At 36.4% G+C, this 19,083-nt stretch overlaps 6 protein-coding genes across 8 annotated transcripts in view; 3 read left to right on the top strand and 3 right to left on the bottom strand.

Annotated features, from left to right (window-relative positions):
* Positions 1,593 to 3,970, top strand: LOC104793192 (F-box protein MAX2). Its single transcript, XM_010519499.2, has one exon. The coding sequence runs from the start codon at positions 1,796 to 1,798 to the stop codon at positions 3,881 to 3,883; it is 2,088 nt and encodes a 695-aa protein (XP_010517801.1). The 5' UTR covers positions 1,593 to 1,795; the 3' UTR covers positions 3,884 to 3,970.
* LOC104793190 (serine/threonine-protein kinase EDR1-like) lies at positions 3,924 to 7,496 on the bottom strand. Of its 2 annotated transcripts, none has more exons than XM_010519497.2 (12): positions 7,240 to 7,496; positions 6,967 to 7,063; positions 6,702 to 6,730; positions 6,493 to 6,600; positions 6,318 to 6,409; positions 5,983 to 6,186; positions 5,577 to 5,720; positions 5,206 to 5,477; positions 5,009 to 5,059; positions 4,427 to 4,528; positions 4,278 to 4,341; positions 3,924 to 4,176 (listed from the first exon to the last, which is right to left on the bottom strand). In XM_010519497.2, the coding sequence occupies exons 2-11, from the start codon at positions 7,029 to 7,031 to the stop codon at positions 4,329 to 4,331; spliced, it is 1,080 nt and encodes a 359-aa protein (XP_010517799.1). In that variant the 5' UTR covers positions 7,032 to 7,063; positions 7,240 to 7,496; the 3' UTR covers positions 3,924 to 4,176; positions 4,278 to 4,328. The 2 variants fall into 2 exon arrangements, with proteins under 2 accessions (XP_010517799.1, XP_019082348.1); XM_019226803.1 differs by having other exon boundaries at positions 6,967 to 7,068.
* LOC104699410 (ribosomal L1 domain-containing protein 1-like) lies at positions 9,019 to 10,152 on the top strand. The gene has a single exon (XM_010414718.1). It carries the CDS (start codon positions 9,019 to 9,021, stop codon positions 10,150 to 10,152), a length of 1,134 nt encoding a protein of 377 aa, XP_010413020.1.
* Positions 10,303 to 11,859, bottom strand: LOC104793193 (protein PHOSPHATE STARVATION RESPONSE 1-like). Of its 2 annotated transcripts, XM_010519502.2 has the most exons (7): positions 11,507 to 11,859; positions 11,342 to 11,418; positions 11,205 to 11,247; positions 11,013 to 11,130; positions 10,787 to 10,916; positions 10,666 to 10,707; positions 10,479 to 10,594 (listed from the first exon to the last, which is right to left on the bottom strand). In XM_010519502.2, the coding sequence occupies exons 1-7, from the start codon at positions 11,733 to 11,735 to the stop codon at positions 10,577 to 10,579; spliced, it is 657 nt and encodes a 218-aa protein (XP_010517804.1). In that variant the 5' UTR covers positions 11,736 to 11,859; the 3' UTR covers positions 10,479 to 10,576. The 2 variants fall into 2 exon arrangements, with proteins under 2 accessions (XP_010517802.1, XP_010517804.1); XM_010519500.2 differs by having other exon boundaries at positions 10,303 to 10,707.
* On the bottom strand, positions 15,185 to 17,924 carry LOC104793194 (plant cysteine oxidase 4). Its single transcript, XM_010519503.2, has 6 exons — positions 17,787 to 17,924; positions 17,057 to 17,364; positions 16,620 to 16,756; positions 15,931 to 16,084; positions 15,641 to 15,844; positions 15,185 to 15,511 (listed from the first exon to the last, which is right to left on the bottom strand). Exons 2-6 carry the CDS (start codon positions 17,157 to 17,159, stop codon positions 15,393 to 15,395), a joined length of 717 nt encoding a protein of 238 aa, XP_010517805.1. The 5' UTR covers positions 17,160 to 17,364; positions 17,787 to 17,924; the 3' UTR covers positions 15,185 to 15,392.
* Positions 18,571 to 19,083, top strand: part of LOC104793196 (multiprotein-bridging factor 1a-like) — a 2,785-nt gene continuing 2,272 nt past the window's right edge. Inside the window, exon 1 of the mRNA XM_010519508.2 lies at positions 18,571 to 18,804. Coding sequence (XP_010517810.1) covers positions 18,663 to 18,804 — 142 coding nt within the window. The 5' untranslated portion in view covers positions 18,571 to 18,662. The remainder of the gene's footprint in view (positions 18,805 to 19,083) is intronic.

Below are 19,083 nucleotides of genomic sequence, written 5' to 3' on the forward strand. Positions count from 1 at the left end.
GACTTACTCACTCTTGCTTTCGTGATAATGCACATTGAGTTATCCATTAAACTTTCTAAAAAGTTAAGACTATTTTTAATTACATATATTTTATTTGCGTAAGCAATAATCATATTAATATAATTAAAATCCTTTATAAACAACACTATGTATTCATTTGTAACAGGACTGAGCGCGAATCGTATCCGATTAAAAGACAAAAGTCTATTCATATGACACGCTCTCAACTGAATTATTTCACTATTCTTGGATCTATATTTATCTAAAAATGGAAACCAGTTCAGCTTAATTTTGAGTGCTGGACGTATTATTCTTACGTACCGATTCCAATTATGAATTTTTAACAGTTGGAAAAGTACTTGATTTCTTTTTTTAAAATATTTGTGAAATTAGCTTGGATCGAGTTAACTAGAATCTCCTGATCATATAATAAAAATATTTACACTTCCTAATTATATTTATTTATGTAAATGAAACAATCATTATTGAAGTTATGTTATAGGACAAAATAATACTCCATTTCTTGTTTTTGTTGCTGTTTTATTTTCTCCTTCCTTTTTGTTTTCCTTTTTCTTTTGTAACCTTCATCTAGTATATATTACTTCTAGCCTATTGACATAGTGTATTTTTCAAATATATATGCGGTTACTATTGGAATTTTTTTTCTTGATATCCTCAAATTAGTGAGTTATATAATCTGTCAAACAATTGTGTTTAGTTTGAAACTTATAATAATCTTTTTCCCTCGTCCAGCTCATGTCTATCATCACAGATGAGGTTGGTACAATGGTATTTTATTATTATTATTATTCTAGATTCTTGAGGGAACAAAGAAAAAATGTTAGATGCATGCACGGGAGAAAGGTAGAATGTTCTTTACAGAAAAATATGCAAATCCAAGTGGGAACATATAGGGCGAGAGAGAAAGAGAGTGATTTTTAAAAGGTGCTATTTATATGATATGTGATGCTTTGGAACCAATTGTCGTCAAAGTAACGGCGCCAATTCCATAATATCTGATCTTGACAAGAAAANAAAAAAAAATTTTTTTCCCCCCCCCCCCCCCCCCCCCCCCTAGTAAACTTAGCTATATAGACAACACCTCGTAGTAACATTAGTATTTGACAGCTTATAGGATAAGAGTGATTGAAAATCTCTAATATAGTTCCATCCAAAATTCGAAAAGATATGTAAAACATTTTAAACGAGCTTAAAAAAAAAAACACTACGACACAGAGTGCATGCACCAGAAGACAGTAAAGTACTGAAGTACCCGTACTTACCATTATCAAGATTTCGAAATCCTTTTGAGTCGGATAAGATATGGCAGTGAACTTTATTTATCACATACACCCCCCAAGTAAGTAAATAAAAGACGATGAGAACACACGAACGAGTAGGCAAAGTATGAATTTGGTTTCTCCATCATCAGATAAGCACGCATAATATACAAACACAATATTTTTTGACCAAAAGATTTATCTATTACTTATGAATACTTTGATAAAATAAAGCACTCAGTTTATACAACAAGTATAATAATATTCGATAAAACTATATAGTTATGGAAAAAATCATATTTTAAGATAGATTTGGCCGTAACACACATCAAAGAGACATTTTATCCAAATTTAAAAAAAAAAAAACAGAGCAGAGAGAGAGAGAGAGAGAGAGAGGAGAATGTCAGTATCACGTGGCGTGGCGCTATCTCATCCCCAACACAAATCATCTCTCTCTTCTTTCTTCTTCTTCTTCTTCTTCTTCTTCTTCTCCTCATCACTTATCGACGCTTCTCATGGCTTCTTCAACCACCACAACTCTCTCCGACTTACCTGACGTAATCTTATCCACAATCTCCTCACTAATCTCCGATTCCAGAGCTCGCAACTCTCTCTCCCTCGTCTCTCACAAATTCCTCGCTCTCGAACGATCCACTCGTTCTCACCTCACTCTCCGCGGCAACGCTCGTGATCTCTCTCTCGTCCCTGGCTGTTTCAGATCCGTTTCACACCTCGATCTCTCTTTCCTCTCCCCATGGGGTCACACTCTCCTCGCTTCTCTCCCTCTCGATCACCAGAGCCTCCTCGCTCTCCGTCTCAAATTCTGTTTCCCTTCCGTCGAGTCTCTCAACGTCTACTCTCGATCCCCTACCTCCCTCGAGCTTCTCCTTCCTCAATGGCCGAGGATTCGTCACATCAAGCTCCTCCGGTGGCATCAGCGAGCTTCTCAGATCCCTTTGGGCGGCGATTTTGTTCCTCTTTTTGAACACTGCTGTGGTTTCCTCGAGTCGTTAGATCTCTCCGCCTTCTATCACTGGACTGAAGACTTGCCTCCTGTTCTTCTCCGTTACGCTGACGTTGCGGCGAGGCTTCTACGGTTGGATCTCTTGACGGCGTCTTTCACCGAAGGTTACAAATCTAGCGAGATCGTCAGTATCACTAAATCTTGCCCTAATTTGAGAGAGTTTCGTGTCGCTTGTACTTTTGATCCGAGGTACTTTGAGTTCGTCGGAGATGAGACTCTCTCCGCCGTCGCTACCAATTGCCCTAGTTTAACGCTTCTCCATATGGTAGACACGGCGTCTCTGGCGAATCCTAGGGCGATTCCAGGTACGGAAGCTGGTGACTCGGCTGTCACGGCGGGGACTTTGATTGAGGTTTTCTCTGGTTTACCGAATCTAGAGGAGCTGGTTCTTGATGTAGGGAAGAACGTGAACCACAGTGGCGTAGCTTTAGAGGCTTTGAATTCCAAATGTAAGAAGCTGAGAGCGTTGAAGCTAGGTCAGTTCCAAGGAGTTTGCTCTGCTACTGATTGGGGGAGGCTCGATGGTGTTGCTTTGTGTGGAGGGTTGCAGTCCTTGTCCATTAAGAATTCTGAAGATTTGACTGATATGGGTTTGGTTGCTATAGGGAGAGGGTGTTGTAAGTTGACCAAGTTTGAGATTCAAGGGTGTGAGAATGTAACAGTGAAGGGGTTAAGAACGATGGTTACTCTTCGGAGAATGACTTTAACTGATGTGAGAGTCTCTTGCTGCAAGAATCTTGATACAACCTCTTCTTTGAAGGCCATCGAGCCGATATGTGATCGGATCAAGAAACTGCATATAGACTGTGTGTGGTCTGGTTCAGAGGAGGAGGTAGAAGAAAAGTTGGAAACAAGCGAAGCTAACCACCAGGATGCTGATGATGATTACGAGAGGAGCCTGAAGAGGTGCAAGTATTCATCGGAGGCAGAACACAGTTCAACCAGTGATGGGAATGGATTCTTTTCTGAAGAAAGAGTATGGGAGAAACTGGAGTATCTGTCTCTATGGATCAGTGTTGGAGAATTTCTGACACCACTACCTATGACAGGACTAGATGACTGTCCGAATTTGGAAGAGATTAGGATCAAGATAGAAGGAGATTGCAGAGGTAAACGCAGGCCAGCTGAGCCAGAGTTCGGGTTAAGCTGTCTTGCTCTCTACCCAAAGCTCTCAAAGATGAAGTTAGATTGCGGGGACACAATCGGTTTCGCACTGACCGCACCGCCAATGCAGATGGATTTGAGTTTGTGGGAAAGATTCTTCTTGACCGGAATTGGGTGCTTGAGCTTGAGCGAGCTTGATTATTGGCCACCACAGGATAGAGATGTTAACCAGAGGAGTCTCTCGCTTCCTGGAGCAGGTCTGTTACAAGAGTGCCTGACTCTGAGGAAGCTCTTCATACATGGAACAGCTCATGAGCATTTCATGAACTTTTTGTTGAGAATCCCAAACTTAAGGGATGTACAGCTTAGAGCAGACTATTATCCTGCGCCAGAGAACGATATGAGCACAGAGATGAGAGTTGGTTCCTGTAGCCGCTTCGAGGACCAATTGAACAGCCGCAACATCATTGACTGAAAACTTGTGATTGAGTTACCTACTATACTGTTATTATATCTGTATTATTAACTTCAGAAACTTGTCCATTTTTATTTGTATGTGTAATATTTGTTTGTAAAAGGAAAGAGCAAAGCCTAAAATTTGCAATCAATGAATGATTTCATAATACAAAAAAAGCCAATATCATTAATAATAAAGTCAATGAAGAATCCAGAGAGATCAGGAGAACAAAACTCGATGAATTTCTCACACCTAATCTAACTGTTGTTTCTCTTAGAACAGTTACTGTCTTCACAGCTCCGACCAACAATCTATAGCAAGACAAAAAAACTTTCCATAAACGTCTGTTTACTAAAGACAGTAACGGTTCTAAGAGAAACAAACAACAGTTAGTTTTTGAGAAGTCACAAACCTGCAATAAGCTCGCTTCAGGTATTTTGAGCCGGGCTCCTTTATATGGCAACTATATCAATGACCTGAAAAGCAAGAATTGCAAGAACCAGGTTTATATTTGATGTTTTTGTTTAGTTACCAAGTGTTGTTCTTGTTTAACAGACATACTTTTCCATTTGGGACTCCTCTCCAGGGCTGATCTCAGGAGTCTTCATACGCCTACTCCTTATTCTCTCTGTTTCCGGCTCTGCTGTTCCATTTGAGTTAGAGCTGCACATAAAAACTGAAACATCAGCCTTTTTGACCCATCATAACCATTTTTTCAGCCGAAACCTTATAACCATTGTAAGCCAGACACTAATGACTAATCATATACCATGAAATTTTTGCAGCTATAAACTTCATATGCTTTCGAAGCAAACTCAACAATTGCAGTACATATTGAATTCACCTCATCTGTTTGGTAAGACAAACACTCTCACGACTTAACTATTCACAGCTCGTACATTGCAGTTGACTAATAAGGTTATATAATATGACACAAATCAGAGAAAGAGAAAGGACTTTAATGGTTACCATATTACACATTTTATCAATAGAGATAATTGACAGAACTTGAGGGAACATGAGGACACCAAAATATTAAGAGACAAGTATCATGGAATTGGAATCTATATATATACACAAATACTTGGCACTATAAAATTTTATCACTATTGAAAGGACAAATATATTGACAAACAATATTACCTGGAACCAGGAGATCGCTGTTCCTTGATGATTAGCTCGCTTCGTGAACCACTGAGGAAAGAACAGAAACACCAAAAATTACGTTCATACGTGCATATGCAATTGCTTGGCATAAATAGAAACATAAGATATATATAAACCGGGTGGCAGCAAATATATAAACATAATCAAGAAAACTAAACAAGTATGCTTATCACCTTGAACCGGATTGTAACACAGATGGTGAACCAGACCGTTCCATGGGACGGTATGGCTCCAATGGTGAAGCACAAGAGTCACTGTCTACAAAACCAGTCTGCCATGCCGTTGAGACATGAGCTAGATAAACTTCCTTGGGTGAGAAGGGTTTAAGCTGACCAGGACATCGCTTAAGGTCGACCAGCATTTCCACACCATCGAGCGCAACCACAACAGACATATGATAACATGGGTCGACACTAGAGGAAGATCCCAGATCACTAGGGAAACCCTGATCAAGAAATTTAACCGAAATGCCAGGTTCTCAGAACCAACCAATGACAAGAGGTTATACACAAGGCCACTGGTCATATTTTTTAAAAGTACTTACCACTACAAGCTTACTTTCAAGACGAACAGTATCAGCTAGAACTTTAAAGAGGATTGCTCGAGCACGACAAGAACCATGTTTGATGTTTCCTAGCAGTGGAAACCCACGACTTTTAAATGATTGACTCCGTTTTGCCTTTACTACCTGCCAGAAGAAGGAAAATTCCAATTAAGATTTCCCGATAACCTAAAAGAGTATAATGAGGTTGTTGAGATTATGTGATGTTCCTTAAAGTGTCTAATAAATGGATAAAATCTATTTATTTTCTTTTTTAGAGCCAAATATTTACTGCATGCAGTGATAAGATAAAGTAACAAAATGATATGCATTGTAGCCATGCATCTTTGACGTAGTCATCGATTCTCCCTAGAGTTCAGAACTACCAAAGTTAGTCCGCCACTCTTACCAGTTCAGCAGTTTTCTTAATTAGTTTAACCGGCTCTGAGTTCAATCCTCTGACTTGTCCATAATATAACATCTTCAACAACGCAAGCTGGTGATCCTTCCTAAAATCTACACAAATCACACCAGCCTTAAGTCGTTCATGATCCCGAAGAGCATTAATTTCTTCCAGTGTAGGAATGCTTTTAGAAAGCTTCAATCTCCCAACCTGTTGAAAAATTTAACAACATACTAAGATAAGCAAATGATTGTTGACAAACAGCAGCACGTAACCAAGTATTAATAAAGCTAACTGGAAAATTATTGGAAAAAGATGATATCAACCTAAAGATAGCTTACCGGGACCACAGAGTAAAAACCACTCAGAATCGGGTAAGGAAACAACCCAGTACTCCAAAGATAATTTGATGCTTCATAACTTGACACTTCATCTTGATAAACCACATGAGCGTCTCCTTAGCCCATAGGACGAAAAACATAGGTACCAGAATATTGAGTATCAAACTTTGTGTACCTGTAGCTAGGACCTCAACTTCTGAAGGGCTCGAGTTAGGACTCGGAGGTATTGGTTCTGATGGCCCAGCATCATCTCTTGTCTCTTCTACAACCACCTCCTTGAGGTCTAAAACCACATGAGCGTCTCCTTAGCCAATAGGTTCCCACAAGAAAAAAAACTAAAAAAAAACGTAGGTACCAGATTAATGAGAATCAAATTTCGTGTACCTCTAGCTTGGTTCTTCAGGTCAGCTAACCTATAGAGACAAAAAAAACAACAAGAATGGTTAAGTAAACCTCAATGCTTCCACTTTAATATCTTGGTGCATGATTTAGTAACATACTAACTGCATTCCATATATTCCTCATCAACAGCTTTTAAACTAGTAGTACATAGATTATCAAAGAATGGCTACAAACTTTACTCAAAGTGTTTAGCTTTCTATACGATAGTTCCATTTAATAATACTACTAATACAGCATCAAAACTTACGACATGATGGAGCCTTGAACTGATTCAACAGTTCCTTTGTGACATCTACAACAGTTAGCTCCCATCTCCAAGTCCTATGTAGCAAAATTCCAAATTCCTGCACTAGTATTCAAACCCAGATTTGAATATTTAATAGGAGCAAAATGCAACCAACTTCGACCACAGAGATAGATATTCAAACACAGAAGAACACACATAAACCAAAAAAATCAAAATCAAAACTTTCAGTAGAATAGAGCAAAATAAGAATAAGGGTTTATTGAAAAAGCTCACCGAAAGCAGATCAACGTCCTTCCAATTCCAATTCCAACAATCAATCTGATAAAACCGCACTGCGAAAGACGGAACAGAGAATTGAAGATAGCCATGACCAAGCAACAAAGAACTATACGTACACACAAGTATATGCATAGAGATTTGCAACAGAGATTCATGAGATAAAATTGGATCTTTTTGGGGTTCTTTTGTAAAAAAGTTTTGATTTTGATGGCGGAAGAGATGCAAAGCAAAACACAGTTGCTGGGGTTTTAGGAAAGTGATGAAGCCCCGAAGAAAGAGGAGAGGGAAACCCAAAAAAAAAAAAGACAAAGCAAGTCACACGTGCGACGGAATGAGTCACGTGTCAGAGAGACCTATTTGATTATTTCAGTATATGATGTCACACACTGTATGATTACTGATTAGTGTTATTTCTTTTCATAAGACCACTTTAATTTCAATTCTGCTAGATATTGTTTTAAAAATTGTAAGAATATTATATAAGAAAAAATCAAGATCCAGTAAACGAAAATCGCATATCGAAAGTAAAATTACTCAAAAGGATTTGTATACCTTTTACTGCTTGTTGTATATATGGATGTTTATCGTCAAACCTGATACATATGAAGATCATATATGAGAACTAGTTTGTTTCAATATCGAACAACAGTAGTTAGAAGATTTATGTTAGAAGATTTGTTGCATAATATTGTTAGATCATCAAAGTTGAGAAAAAAAAAACTTTTATACGAATAACAGATTGTTCATATATATATATAAACGAGATGATAGATTATAAAAGAAGAAGAGGTAGTAGATGAACAAGTCTAATAAGAGATTAGATTTGTTATTCATAATAGGCTTCCTAACAAAAGAAAATTCACCCTATTCACCATCACTACAATATTGATAAGTTGATTATGATACATACACATCAACAACAACAACAACACATCATCAGAGCTTTGACAGTGCCCATCATCTTCTCTTTTGTTTGTTAAAAACCTGATAGCTTTGTTATCTTCAAATTTATATCATAAACTTCTTGACTGAACTCAAATAAAATACACCACACATTTTGATTTATGGTAGAATTATATTTTTTTTGTATATGGTATATTTACATAAGAAAGAAAGTTATTTTTTATTTTGACTAAAAATGACATTTTGAATTAGTGCCGTTTGCCACTTGCTTAACTTTTTCTTTTTAAAGGATAAATGAGTAAATGAGAATCAATACATTTAGAAGAAATAGAAGGAAGGAAATCTCTTATATATTTTGTACTTTTGAATATATAAAAAAATTTACAGATAAGAAAAATTTAGCATCAAATTTATTTTGTAAGCATGGTAATTATGATATTTGATTATTAAGAATGGTAAGAATAAAACGACAACTAAGTATTACTACATAAGTACATAACCATGTTTTATAGTATGATGGACTGGCAAAAAACAATATATAAATTAATATTAATTTTAAATTTATACTTAAGACAAATACATGTGTTAAAAAAATATTTCATTGAATTGATAAACTACCCTATTTTGTCGTAATAGTTATCTAAATCTTAAAAAATTACAGCTCATCTTCCAAAAACATTTTTCTCCAATTACAAAACTTGTGGACAATTTATAACCCAATAAAATTAAGCCCATTAACTATATCATGGGCCTTAAGAAACCCAAATACTCGTTTTACAAGTTTTCGTCTTCTTCTCTAAAACCCTGAATCTTCCGCAGAACCCTAGCCCTAACCCTAACTTGTAACTTAATAATCTCTCCGACTTACCAATGACCACCGCAGCTCAGCCGCGACCATTACCGGAGCAGGTAACTAACCTACCCAAGACTGTGAACATAGCAATTAAGGCTCTGTTCGAACGTAGAAACAAAAAACGTAAAACGAAGAAGCCACAACAGCTTCTAGAGGAAGACGAATCCGTTTACCTAACCGTAGACCTGAATAATATTCCACAGACGCATCAGAGGAGCGCTTACCGGATCGCCCTTCCGCATCCTCTAATCAACACCACCAAAGACTCGCCGCAGCTCTGTCTCATCGTCGGAAAAAAAGGTGGTCTCAGAAAGGACGATGCAGTGAAGAAGATCAAGTCGGAGAACATACCGATCACTAAAGTTCTTGAGCTATCGAAGCTGAAATCAGACTATAAATCATTCGAATCGAAACAGAAGCTATGCGATTCCTACGAGATGTTTTTTTGTGATCGGAGATTGATTCATGTGTTGCCGAGATTGATTGGGAAGAAGTTTTTTGGTAGCAAGAAGATTCCTGTGGCGATTGATACGAAGAGGAACTGGAAAGGGCAGATTGAGAAAGCTTGTACAGGTGCTATGTTCTTCATTAGGACTGGGACTTGTAGTGTAATCAAAGTCGGGAAATTGTCTATGACAAGGGATGAAATCGTCGAGAATGTGATGGCGACTGTGAATGGAGTAGTTGATGCTTTGCCTGATAAGTGGACATACGTTAGATCCTTGCATTTGAAGTTATCTGAGAGTTTGGACTTGCCTATATATCAGACAGTGCCTGACTTGAAGCTCAAGGTTGATCCTTTTGGTGTTAAGGATGGTGATGAATTAGTTAAAAGTGATGATGTTGATGATGGTAGTAAGAGTTTAAAGACAGAGAATAAGAAGAAAGGAAGGATCCATGAGGTTAGATACATGGATAGTAATGACGATGAAAACCAAATGAATTTGGAAGATGATGATGAGGTTGATGGTGATCTCAATGGTTCTCGAGATAAAAAGAAGAGGAAGAAGATGAGTAGTAGCAAGTCTAAAGTGAGTGAGAAATCAAAGAAGAAGAATGTATTGAAGTCGAAAAAGCTAAAGAATGACATTGATGATTCTGGTGGTGGATTGAAAGCAAAGAAGACTAAGAGGAGGAAAGAAGATTATTGATAAGTATTTTTACATATTCTTTCTGTTTGAGGGATTTTTTTGGTACTGATTATAATTTTGATACGTTTAAGCCTTTTGTTATCGATTACTATTTTATCAAACTATGACTAGTCATGTTTTTGGTTTGTCATTTTTGAGTAGGAAACATATTATTATTACATGTGTTTTGTTTCAAGTGATTCTACTTTATTTTCTAAGAATACAACCTCAGAAGGAAAGTACTTACAGGATCTGAATCAAGCCTGATCCAGATCCTGGCTAAGTACTCATCCCAAGAAACGGCTAAGGAAGAGGAAGAAAAAGGTCTCTACTCTTGAATCTCTTAAATGTTTAAAACTTTCATCTCTCTATTATCTCGGATGATGCTATGTTACGGTCTCCTGATGATGTCGAGAACAGAGAGAGCGTGAGCATCGTGTTGATATCATCTGTTGGTTTTTGCCTGCAATTTCCATACTCAAGTAACTGTATCCCATCTCCGGATATTGATTTTAATCGTTTGACTGATAATACCTCTTCATTTCGGACTCTTTTCTCATTGATTGTCTTCCTAATCTGCCATAAGGATTTTACCAAGATTACAATATGTTTTTACCAAAAGTAGTGTTCCTCTAACAAAAAAGAAGGTAGTTACCTCGAGCAGAGGCAGAGTCTTGTTCTTTATGCTGTCTTGGTTGTTTGTGCATAACCCGCTCAACCAGCTAGAAGGTCGCATTAGAAAGTTACCTTCAAGATTTGTAATGACCGCGTCTTGATTGAGTACCCTGCAGTAAAAAAAATGGAATTTTAACTCCCTGGTCGGATGTAGAAATCTGAGACATTTGGAACTAATACTTGTGTTGTGTATATGATTGAATGACCTTGAAGGAACGGTTTTAGAGTTATAAGCATGTCTTAAATCGCCGCCATATGGAATACATCTGGAGTCGATCATGTTCATCAAATAGCTTCTTTGTCCACTCATGAAAGCTCCAAACTCTGTTCAAAAGTCGTTTTTTCTTATCAAACCTGGTGAAAGAATGATAAATGTCTGCGGATCAATACTAACGTACCATGGCGAGATAATGACGGCTCGAGCTTCTTACTTCGATACATCTTGAAATCAGAAACATGACAACATTGAAAAAATATAAGAACAAAACTGAGATAATCTTAGAGAAACAGACGATGATGAGATTATGGTGTGAACCTGTAAATGACTTTTGACATGTGCAATACTCAATCCTTTCACATTCATCATCTGAAGAACCAGTTTTGGTGTCGCTCCTGTAAGTCATACAACAATAACATATCATTACAAACCACCACATAGAGAGAACTTGAGGGAGAGAGAGAGAGATAGAGTGAGTCGTACTGTGTGGACCGCCTAGTCGTTGGACTGCACGAACGAAGGACAGATGAAGATCAGGCGTCCAACGAAGCCTAGGCATGTTGGATCGAACATACTGTCTAACGTTGTTACTACTCGTGACTTGGTCTTCGTCTTCAACTGATGACTCTTCTTCATTATTCTTCTCCACCGTCTCTTCTCTGTTCAGGTCAAGATACGTGTAGCATTTTCCCGGTGGAGATGTCCAGGCCATGGCTCTCCGGCGAGAGTGCCTTTAGCTAGCTCTCGAGATCAGTTACTCAAAAACAAACAAACAAAAAAAACCCACATGAGAGAGAGGTTAAATCTCAAGTTACATATGTATCTCTATGATAATTTCGGCGTTGGCTTCAATAATACTACGATCATATATGTAGACACACACACACACTATATAAGCATTATTGTATAGTCTTCTTATTTGTCATAAAATATAATATATGTTGACAGACATATATATTCTTATCTATGTCATGCATGTTTACGTGTAAGTGTAAGTGTTTTTTTATGGAAAAGTGTGTTGGAATCTTCCGTTTGGTGAAAACACATTTGTTATTAGGTTTTGCTTCATTTTTGTTAACAGACCAGAAAAATATCCGTTTGTTCTTTTAGTGACAAAGACGTATAAACTTAAACTTCTAGCCTTATTTCTTCAAAATTATTTCTCTCTTTTAACAAAAATTGAATATATGGTGTGACTGAGGATGAATTCATATTCCAAAATCTGTATCATTTTGCTAAGAAAAGATGTTCTGTTTACCTAACATGCCTTTCATAAATCATGTGATAAGGGCTAGGCTAATTAAATTGGTAAATTAATCGCATATTTGATACTAAGCATCTTGGTTTAATTTAAATAGTCAAGTCCATATGTGTATACAATTGGCAGTCGAATATTTTGTGTCATTAGAATTGTAGTTTTGTGGATGATGTATTAAACATTTCAATCCGAACAAACCACTCTTGTATTTATAACAATTTGCTTTTTAATAATCTCCTATTAAGTTGACCTTTGCCGGAGACTACGCTTTACCTTTTTGTCATATTAGACCACTTTTACGAGTTTTTCAAAAACAACTTCAAAAGTAAAATAAAATCAGATTAGCATAGGAAAAACTCAAATGGAATAAATGAGATATCGATCTGAACCGTTTGATTATTCGGACACCGATATGTTATACAAGACGTACAAATTATTGTTTATCCCAACCGACTACAATGTGGTAGAATGAAACGCCTATAAGAGTTTTTAATATCTCGATGAAAAATTTACTTGGAACAAATTTTTTTTACTATATCTCGATGAAATTTTTTCTTGGAGTACTATATATTGGTAATTTTTCTCATATACTAAGGTTAATTTAATACATGACAGTCTTCAGTCCCAACGATTGAAAACAAAACTTATAAATCTAAGAGAAGGGGGAGTATTGTCAAATGGCTAAGGATGTGATTCCCAAAGATTCTTGGGTTCACTTATGTACAAAACAGAAGTTGTCTTTTATCGTTTTGGTTTTATTATTAGTGACCCTTTTCAATAAGGCATTGGTTAACTCACCAGCTTATAGATGTAACTATATGTTTTTGTAGGGTTTACTATTAATTACCAAAGAATTCGTATATAATTCGAGAGAGGGTAACTATATAATAACTAATTGTCTTTGATTGTCATTTTTGATTATTCTTTCCAGAGAGCAATCTTTGTCTTTATTGTCATTTTGTGAATTGATTTAGAATTTGTAAACATATATAAGCTGTAGTTAGAAGAAAGACAAATACGTACAAACACTTTTTACACAATTTAACCGTGTGAAATGAATATAAGGACCTCAAACCCTACACCAAGTTAATTGTAAACCGTCCCAATGCAATTTTCCGACACTCTATGTCTATGCACACACATATCTATACAAGCATTTTGGAACATATATGAAAAACGCGATAGGATCAAATTTCAACGCTCGTAGTCATTATTCATTAATATAGATATGTATGCACAATTTGAGTTTTCTGTTTTATGTGTGAAATCTTTTACCATGATCGCCTCGATCTTCAAATTTAGTGCCCACATGAGTCTCTACTCTCTACGATTCCTTCTCTCCCATCAACTCTCTCTTCACTATTAATTAAATACTTCGAATATTTGTCCTCTCTTCTCTTCTCTCCTCTCTCTATCGAAAGATGAGGAAACTATGTTTTGTCCTAACTTATTTACGTACCGACACTTCATTCACAATTCCTCCATTTCCCATGCTCTCTTTTGTGGAGTATATAGATATATATATTCAAAGTGTTTTCTTTTAGAAGTATTATATTTGTACTACTAATTCCATTCATCGAGATTGAGTTTATTTGGTTAAGAGAATCTTTTGTCGAGTTCTTTTCAAGAAAATTCCTTTTTTCCATTTCAGCAATTACACCGGTAGAGCCTTTTATCATTACTAAACCATTACCAATACCGGTCAACAACGTGGTAATGACTCAACATGATGATGATCAGTAACAGTCTATCACCGAATTGAGGTAATCTTAATTACTTTTTTTTTAAACTGAAAAGAATATAATTGCACCATTCAACAATTTTAATACAAAATTAATCAACTTTTCTAGAACAGTATATGTTAGTTAATTGATTATTTTTATTTCACATATTCATAACTAAAAAGGTCTTACTGTTTTGTTTTAAAATTTTGCCACGTAAAATTTGTACGTTTAACATGCGCAAAGCAGCGAGATCTCTATACCTATATATACTATATTAAAATTTGAATAGAGAAGGACATTGTCCAGTTGATATGTATATTTATTTATATAAGTAATGCATGCAAGAAGAAGCTAAATTTTTTCTGCATGTTGCCCTAAAGAATCGCCGCAAAATAAGGCACCGTCTTCGAATTCTTCCTCCATCACATGCCTACGTATCTTTTTTTATATATTAATTTGGAGATGAAAAATGAAAAACACATTGTAGAGTAGTTACAAATTCACGTAGTAAGTAATTAATGGGTTCTCTTCTAAGTTGTTAACATGTTCCACATCAAGCTACTCCCAAAAATAGTAAAAACAAAAACAAAAATTCATAACATTTAAGATATCTGAAGTAACGAATCATGATTAAAATCACAATGCAAAGATTTGAACAAACCACAGGCTTCAACCAGTCGACTTCTATATATGACTATATGAGTTAGTTTGGTTGTTGAACATCATGCTCATCATCTAGGATATCGATATTTCAGTTTTTTTTTACACGAGAACCCTAAAAGGGAACAAGTGGGAAGTTAAATTATCTTCTTTCTTTTGATCACCAAGCTAAATTATCTAATGAAAAAATGTTAGTGAAACGATAGAGCGTGATGGAATGGAACATAGTCTAACGGTGGAGGCAGAATTTGATTATTCTTGGCCTCTTGGGTCTATATTGCTTTGTGAGGCTTATTAGCAGAAAAGGTCCCTAGAAAAAACCAAAAACGCGCTTTATCCCCTATACTTTTTAACATAGTCAAATCACACCCCCATGATCTTTATTCCGATATATCCGAATTAGTCCCAACTTCGTTACCAAATGCACAACCTAGAAAACTGGGTGTGACGTACCCTTCTCGTTATTTCGAGGGATTTTGTAAAAGATAAAAGATGCCATCAGAGAAGTCTACTACCGAAGAGAAAAAAAAAACCATTAGAAATATTTTGCAATATAATGAAACTGAGACACCGTATCACAATGGTATGTACAATCCCGTCGTTTGCAATATAAAAAGAAGACCCCAAATTTTCAAATGATTTCCCAAAAGGAATAATATATAAAAAATAAAAATCCAAACCCGCCCAAATTTATGTGAAAGAAGTAAAGAGAGAGTTGTTATATCATTCAAGTTCTAATAACAGGACCTCTGTACGGAACTCGTCTTATCACAAAGTCATCAGGTGGTTGAAATTCCTCAAGCCAAGTCACGTCTGTCACAACTTCCCCATCCACTTCTATCTCACCTGCTCCGTTTCACAATCCCACCAAGTCATTATCATTCAAAGATTCTGAGTTTGAGGTTCATTTGGATTGAACACCCCTTAAGTATAAGCATTTTCTAATCTTGTGTTTCGGGAGCTTAATTGTGTTACCTGGTAAGTCTTCTCTTCTGGATTTCCGGAAGTAAGTGCAATGCCTATCATGTTCAGAAGAGTAAGGTGGAGATAAGATGTCAAGAATTGCACAATGCGTGATGGCTTTGAAACAATGAATGTTGCCACCACTTTTCGGATATAATGTTGTTGCTGGGGTTGGAGCCGTCATCTCTTTATCCTTCACCAATTTAGCGGGTCTTGCTGCTTATGACACAAAAGAGTTTTACAATTAGACCAGAAGAGTAATTGGTTTAAAAATGAGAGAGTAAGGGAAAGACAACATTTACCTTGTGGTTGATCATCTGGCTCAGTCAGTTCAGGCTCTAGCCAATCATATGACTTCACATGCATTGAACCATAAACGAGCTTGCTTAGCACGGTCATTCCTGGATGGTTATGCAGAGGTATCATAGAGGAAGGTGGCATGCAGAAAATTCCTATCTGTTTTGACAACATAGACAAAACGAACCAGCTGAGAGACATCATTGGTGGGTGGTACAAGAAAGATAGAACCTTTAACTAGAGACAGACTCAGAATTGACTCAAACTGTGTTTACTCATACTTTCTAGATCATTTGTCATAGGCTTTTTTTGCAGACTTCAGGCTCATGGCTTGAATGATGGATTCCTGAGGTTCTCTCAAAAACCATGTTTGGATGCCCCCCTATTCCCCTAACTTCGAATATGCGGAAAAAGAGAATATTAAAATCATCTCACGCTTCAGAGCATTTGAACCTTGCTCTACTGAAAGTTCGGTTTCTGGCATATTATTCCAAGCAGAAGCATTCCTATACAAACCTAGGAAATTAGATTGGGACTCTTATGCAATGTTCTATCTAAGTCATCTTAAACTAGATCACATAAGATGCACCCTTTCAATCCCACATTTGACTATCTTGTAGTAGCCATTAGGAATCCTTAATAACTAACTTTTTGATACTAATCAGCCATAGAGCATTCAAATCAGTATGCTTACAGAGAAACTGTCACACTCATGCAAATGAAGATACTTTATTGCTGGGGGAGACTGAAGACTTCCATTGAGAGGACCAGACCTGGTCCGTGCCAATTGAGCTTCCTGCTCGATGCCAACATCAGATGGCTTGATTTTCTCTGAAACATAGATTACAAATAAGGCTATAAGTGCAACAGGGGACCACAGTGTTTAAGACTAAAGTGAGACATAAATATATAATTACTGCCACCAAAACCTTAACTAATGCACTCAGATAAGGTAATTGCAGAATGATCAGATATACTAATTGACATGTCGTGGGGCCACACAATTCATAAACAAGTCATTGTCACAAGCACTCAAAAGGATGGCAATGATGAGCTAAATAACAAATGCTAGAAACTGAAAAAAAACACTGGACAAAGAGTTACGATAAGTGCATATATATATAATCATACCCAAGACATTGCGAACCTTCTCCAGAGCCTCGTCTGATATTGGTCCGTCTGAAGAGAACGAGGACTTGCAAGTATTGTAAAGCCTCTGAGCAAAGTAAGGCATGATCTGTTACCAAATTCCAAAATTCTCAAGCTAACCAGCTACGTCCCCCTTTGTGAAAAAGGGGCTCCAAACTTCTCAATGACAACAGAGGAAAAGTGCCGTTCCCAGTAATTCTAAACACAACTAATGGATGATACTAAAACTTCATGAAAGATAACCATATTCGTCTTCTTCAAGTCTACAACATACACACATTTTTTTTCCCCTGAAACAAAGAAAAAAGGATTGATATATAATTCTCAAAGGTATCTCAAGAAAAAAAAAAAAAAAGAGAGAGCTTTAGTAGGAAACTGCGACTAAGATGAGCATAGTGCACATGGGGTTCAAATCAAACATAAGCATTGGATCACAAAACCATCATTATAACTCAATCACAGAAGATGGCTCACACGTATAAAAAGTTTCAAAACAACAACAGAGAAAGGCTCAACATTTAGGTTTGGTAACAGGATATAATCGAATTGGAGTATGTAATAAGCATATTATATAATCAATTTAGCTTAAGAGAATCTCAGAAGACATGATGTAATAATCGGAGATTCGATTTCTCAAACAACCATCATTAAAAAACAACAGATGCGTGTCAAGAACTAAAAACAGGGAGCCATAAGAAACAAAAGAAGAAACCTGAGGTGAGAGTGGTTGCGTAAGATCCGGAAGAAATAGAATCAATCTCGGTACAAGTTGAATACGATGAAGAAGAAGAAGAAAGCTAATAAGAGATAGAGAGAGAGAGAGAGAAAGAGGTCAGAGTATTTTTTTTTTTTTTTTGCTTTGTCCGTTTTTTTTTGTTTGAAGTAAAAAAAAAATATAATAAAAATAAAAAGAGGATCCAATATTCTTAATTTTGTTGCCATATGTGCCCAGAGATATTTTCTTCACCAACTGGGACCCCCCCAACTACTAAATTTACTAGATTACCCCCTTCTTCACTAAACTACAAACCAAACTACACACAATTCATGTGGGGTTATGATGATTCTAGTTGAATAATTTTATTCTTTTGATCAAATTCTAATATATAATAAAAATACTTGAATTTTGAATTTTTAGCTGGTGAAATTTTTTTGGTAAGTTATGAATATTTGGTTTTGTATACATGAGAATTAGGTGTAAATATGAATCTAGTACAAAAGATGGTAAGTTATCTTATGTATCTTTTTCAGTAAATAGTTTGGAAGTTATGCTTGAAAATAACATATAGTTTTCATTGGTTATAAAAAATTGGGAAAAAAAAAAATAATTTGATAGTGTCTTTTTCTTTGAGAAGTCTTTATAAAAAAAAGTTGTACATTGAAAAGGTCTTGTTATGTAATTTTGTTAAATCAATCATCCGAGGAAAAAAAAAAAAAAAAAATAGCGTGAAGCTCACGCACGGCTTTTCTATTTTATTCACCCAACTTTTTTTTTGTTTGTTAAATCTGTTCATCGACACAGAGAGAAAGAAACCCTAGAATTTGTCAAAAAAAAAAGGCAGTTGCAGCAAATTTTGAGAACGAAGCCATGGCAGGAGTTGGACCTATGACTCAGGATTGGGAGCCTGTCGTTATCCGTAAGAAAGCCCCTAACTCCGCCGCCAAGCGTGACGAGAAAGCTGTCAACGCCGCTCGTCGATCCGGCGCCGATATCGAGACCGTCAGAAAATGTTCGATTCTTCTTTCTTCTCTTTCCCCTTGGTTGATTCATTGTCTTAGTTCTGGTTTTGAATGTTATCTTAGAGCTTGCGTAGGTCTCTCTCTGGAATATTTCCTTAATTTTGTTATTGGAGCCTTTGAGTTGCGGTTTTGTTCTTGATTAAGCTTCAATAGATGTAACTAGCCTTCAGCGCCTTGGGGTTATTGTGATTTTCAATCGAAATTTCCGATGTCTTTGTATTGCTGGTTTAGTTGTTGTTCATATTAGTTCGATAGCTTAACTACTTCTG

This window comes from Camelina sativa, chromosome 6, assembly GCF_000633955.1.
Source record: "Camelina sativa cultivar DH55 chromosome 6, Cs, whole genome shotgun sequence".
Taxonomy (NCBI): domain Eukaryota; kingdom Viridiplantae; phylum Streptophyta; class Magnoliopsida; order Brassicales; family Brassicaceae; genus Camelina; species Camelina sativa.

Coding starts and splice junctions, on each gene's coding strand:
- LOC104793193 (XM_010519500.2), bottom strand. CDS start 11,735: ATGGCCTGGACATCTCCACCGGGAAAATGCTACACGTATCTTGACCTG. Junction 11,248..11,341: donor ATGTCAAAAGTCATTTACAG/GTTCACACCATA, acceptor TCTGATTTCAAG/ATGTATCGAAGTAAGAAGCT. Junction 10,917..11,012: donor TCTAAAACCGTTCCTTCAAG/GTCATTCAATCA, acceptor TTTTTACTGCAG/GGTACTCAATCAAGACGCGG.
- LOC104793190 (XM_010519497.2), bottom strand. CDS start 7,031: ATGGGAGCTAACTGTTGTAGATGTCACAAAGGAACTGTTGAATCAGTT. Junction 6,731..6,966: donor GTTCAAGGCTCCATCATGTC/GTAAGTTTTGAT, acceptor TTGTCTCTATAG/GTTAGCTGACCTGAAGAACC. Junction 6,410..6,492: donor AGTTGAGGTCCTAGCTACAG/GTACACAAAGTT, acceptor TGGTTTATCAAG/ATGAAGTGTCAAGTTATGAA.
- LOC104793194 (XM_010519503.2), bottom strand. CDS start 17,159: ATGCCTTACTTTGCTCAGAGGCTTTACAATACTTGCAAGTCCTCGTTC. Junction 16,085..16,619: donor ATGAGTGTGACAGTTTCTCT/GTAAGCATACTG, acceptor TTGTCAAAACAG/ATAGGAATTTTCTGCATGCC. Junction 15,845..15,930: donor GCCAGATGATCAACCACAAG/GTAAATGTTGTC, acceptor TGTCATAAGCAG/CAAGACCCGCTAAATTGGTG.
- LOC104793192 (XM_010519499.2), top strand. CDS start 1,796: ATGGCTTCTTCAACCACCACAACTCTCTCCGACTTACCTGACGTAATC.
- LOC104699410 (XM_010414718.1), top strand. CDS start 9,019: ATGACCACCGCAGCTCAGCCGCGACCATTACCGGAGCAGGTAACTAAC.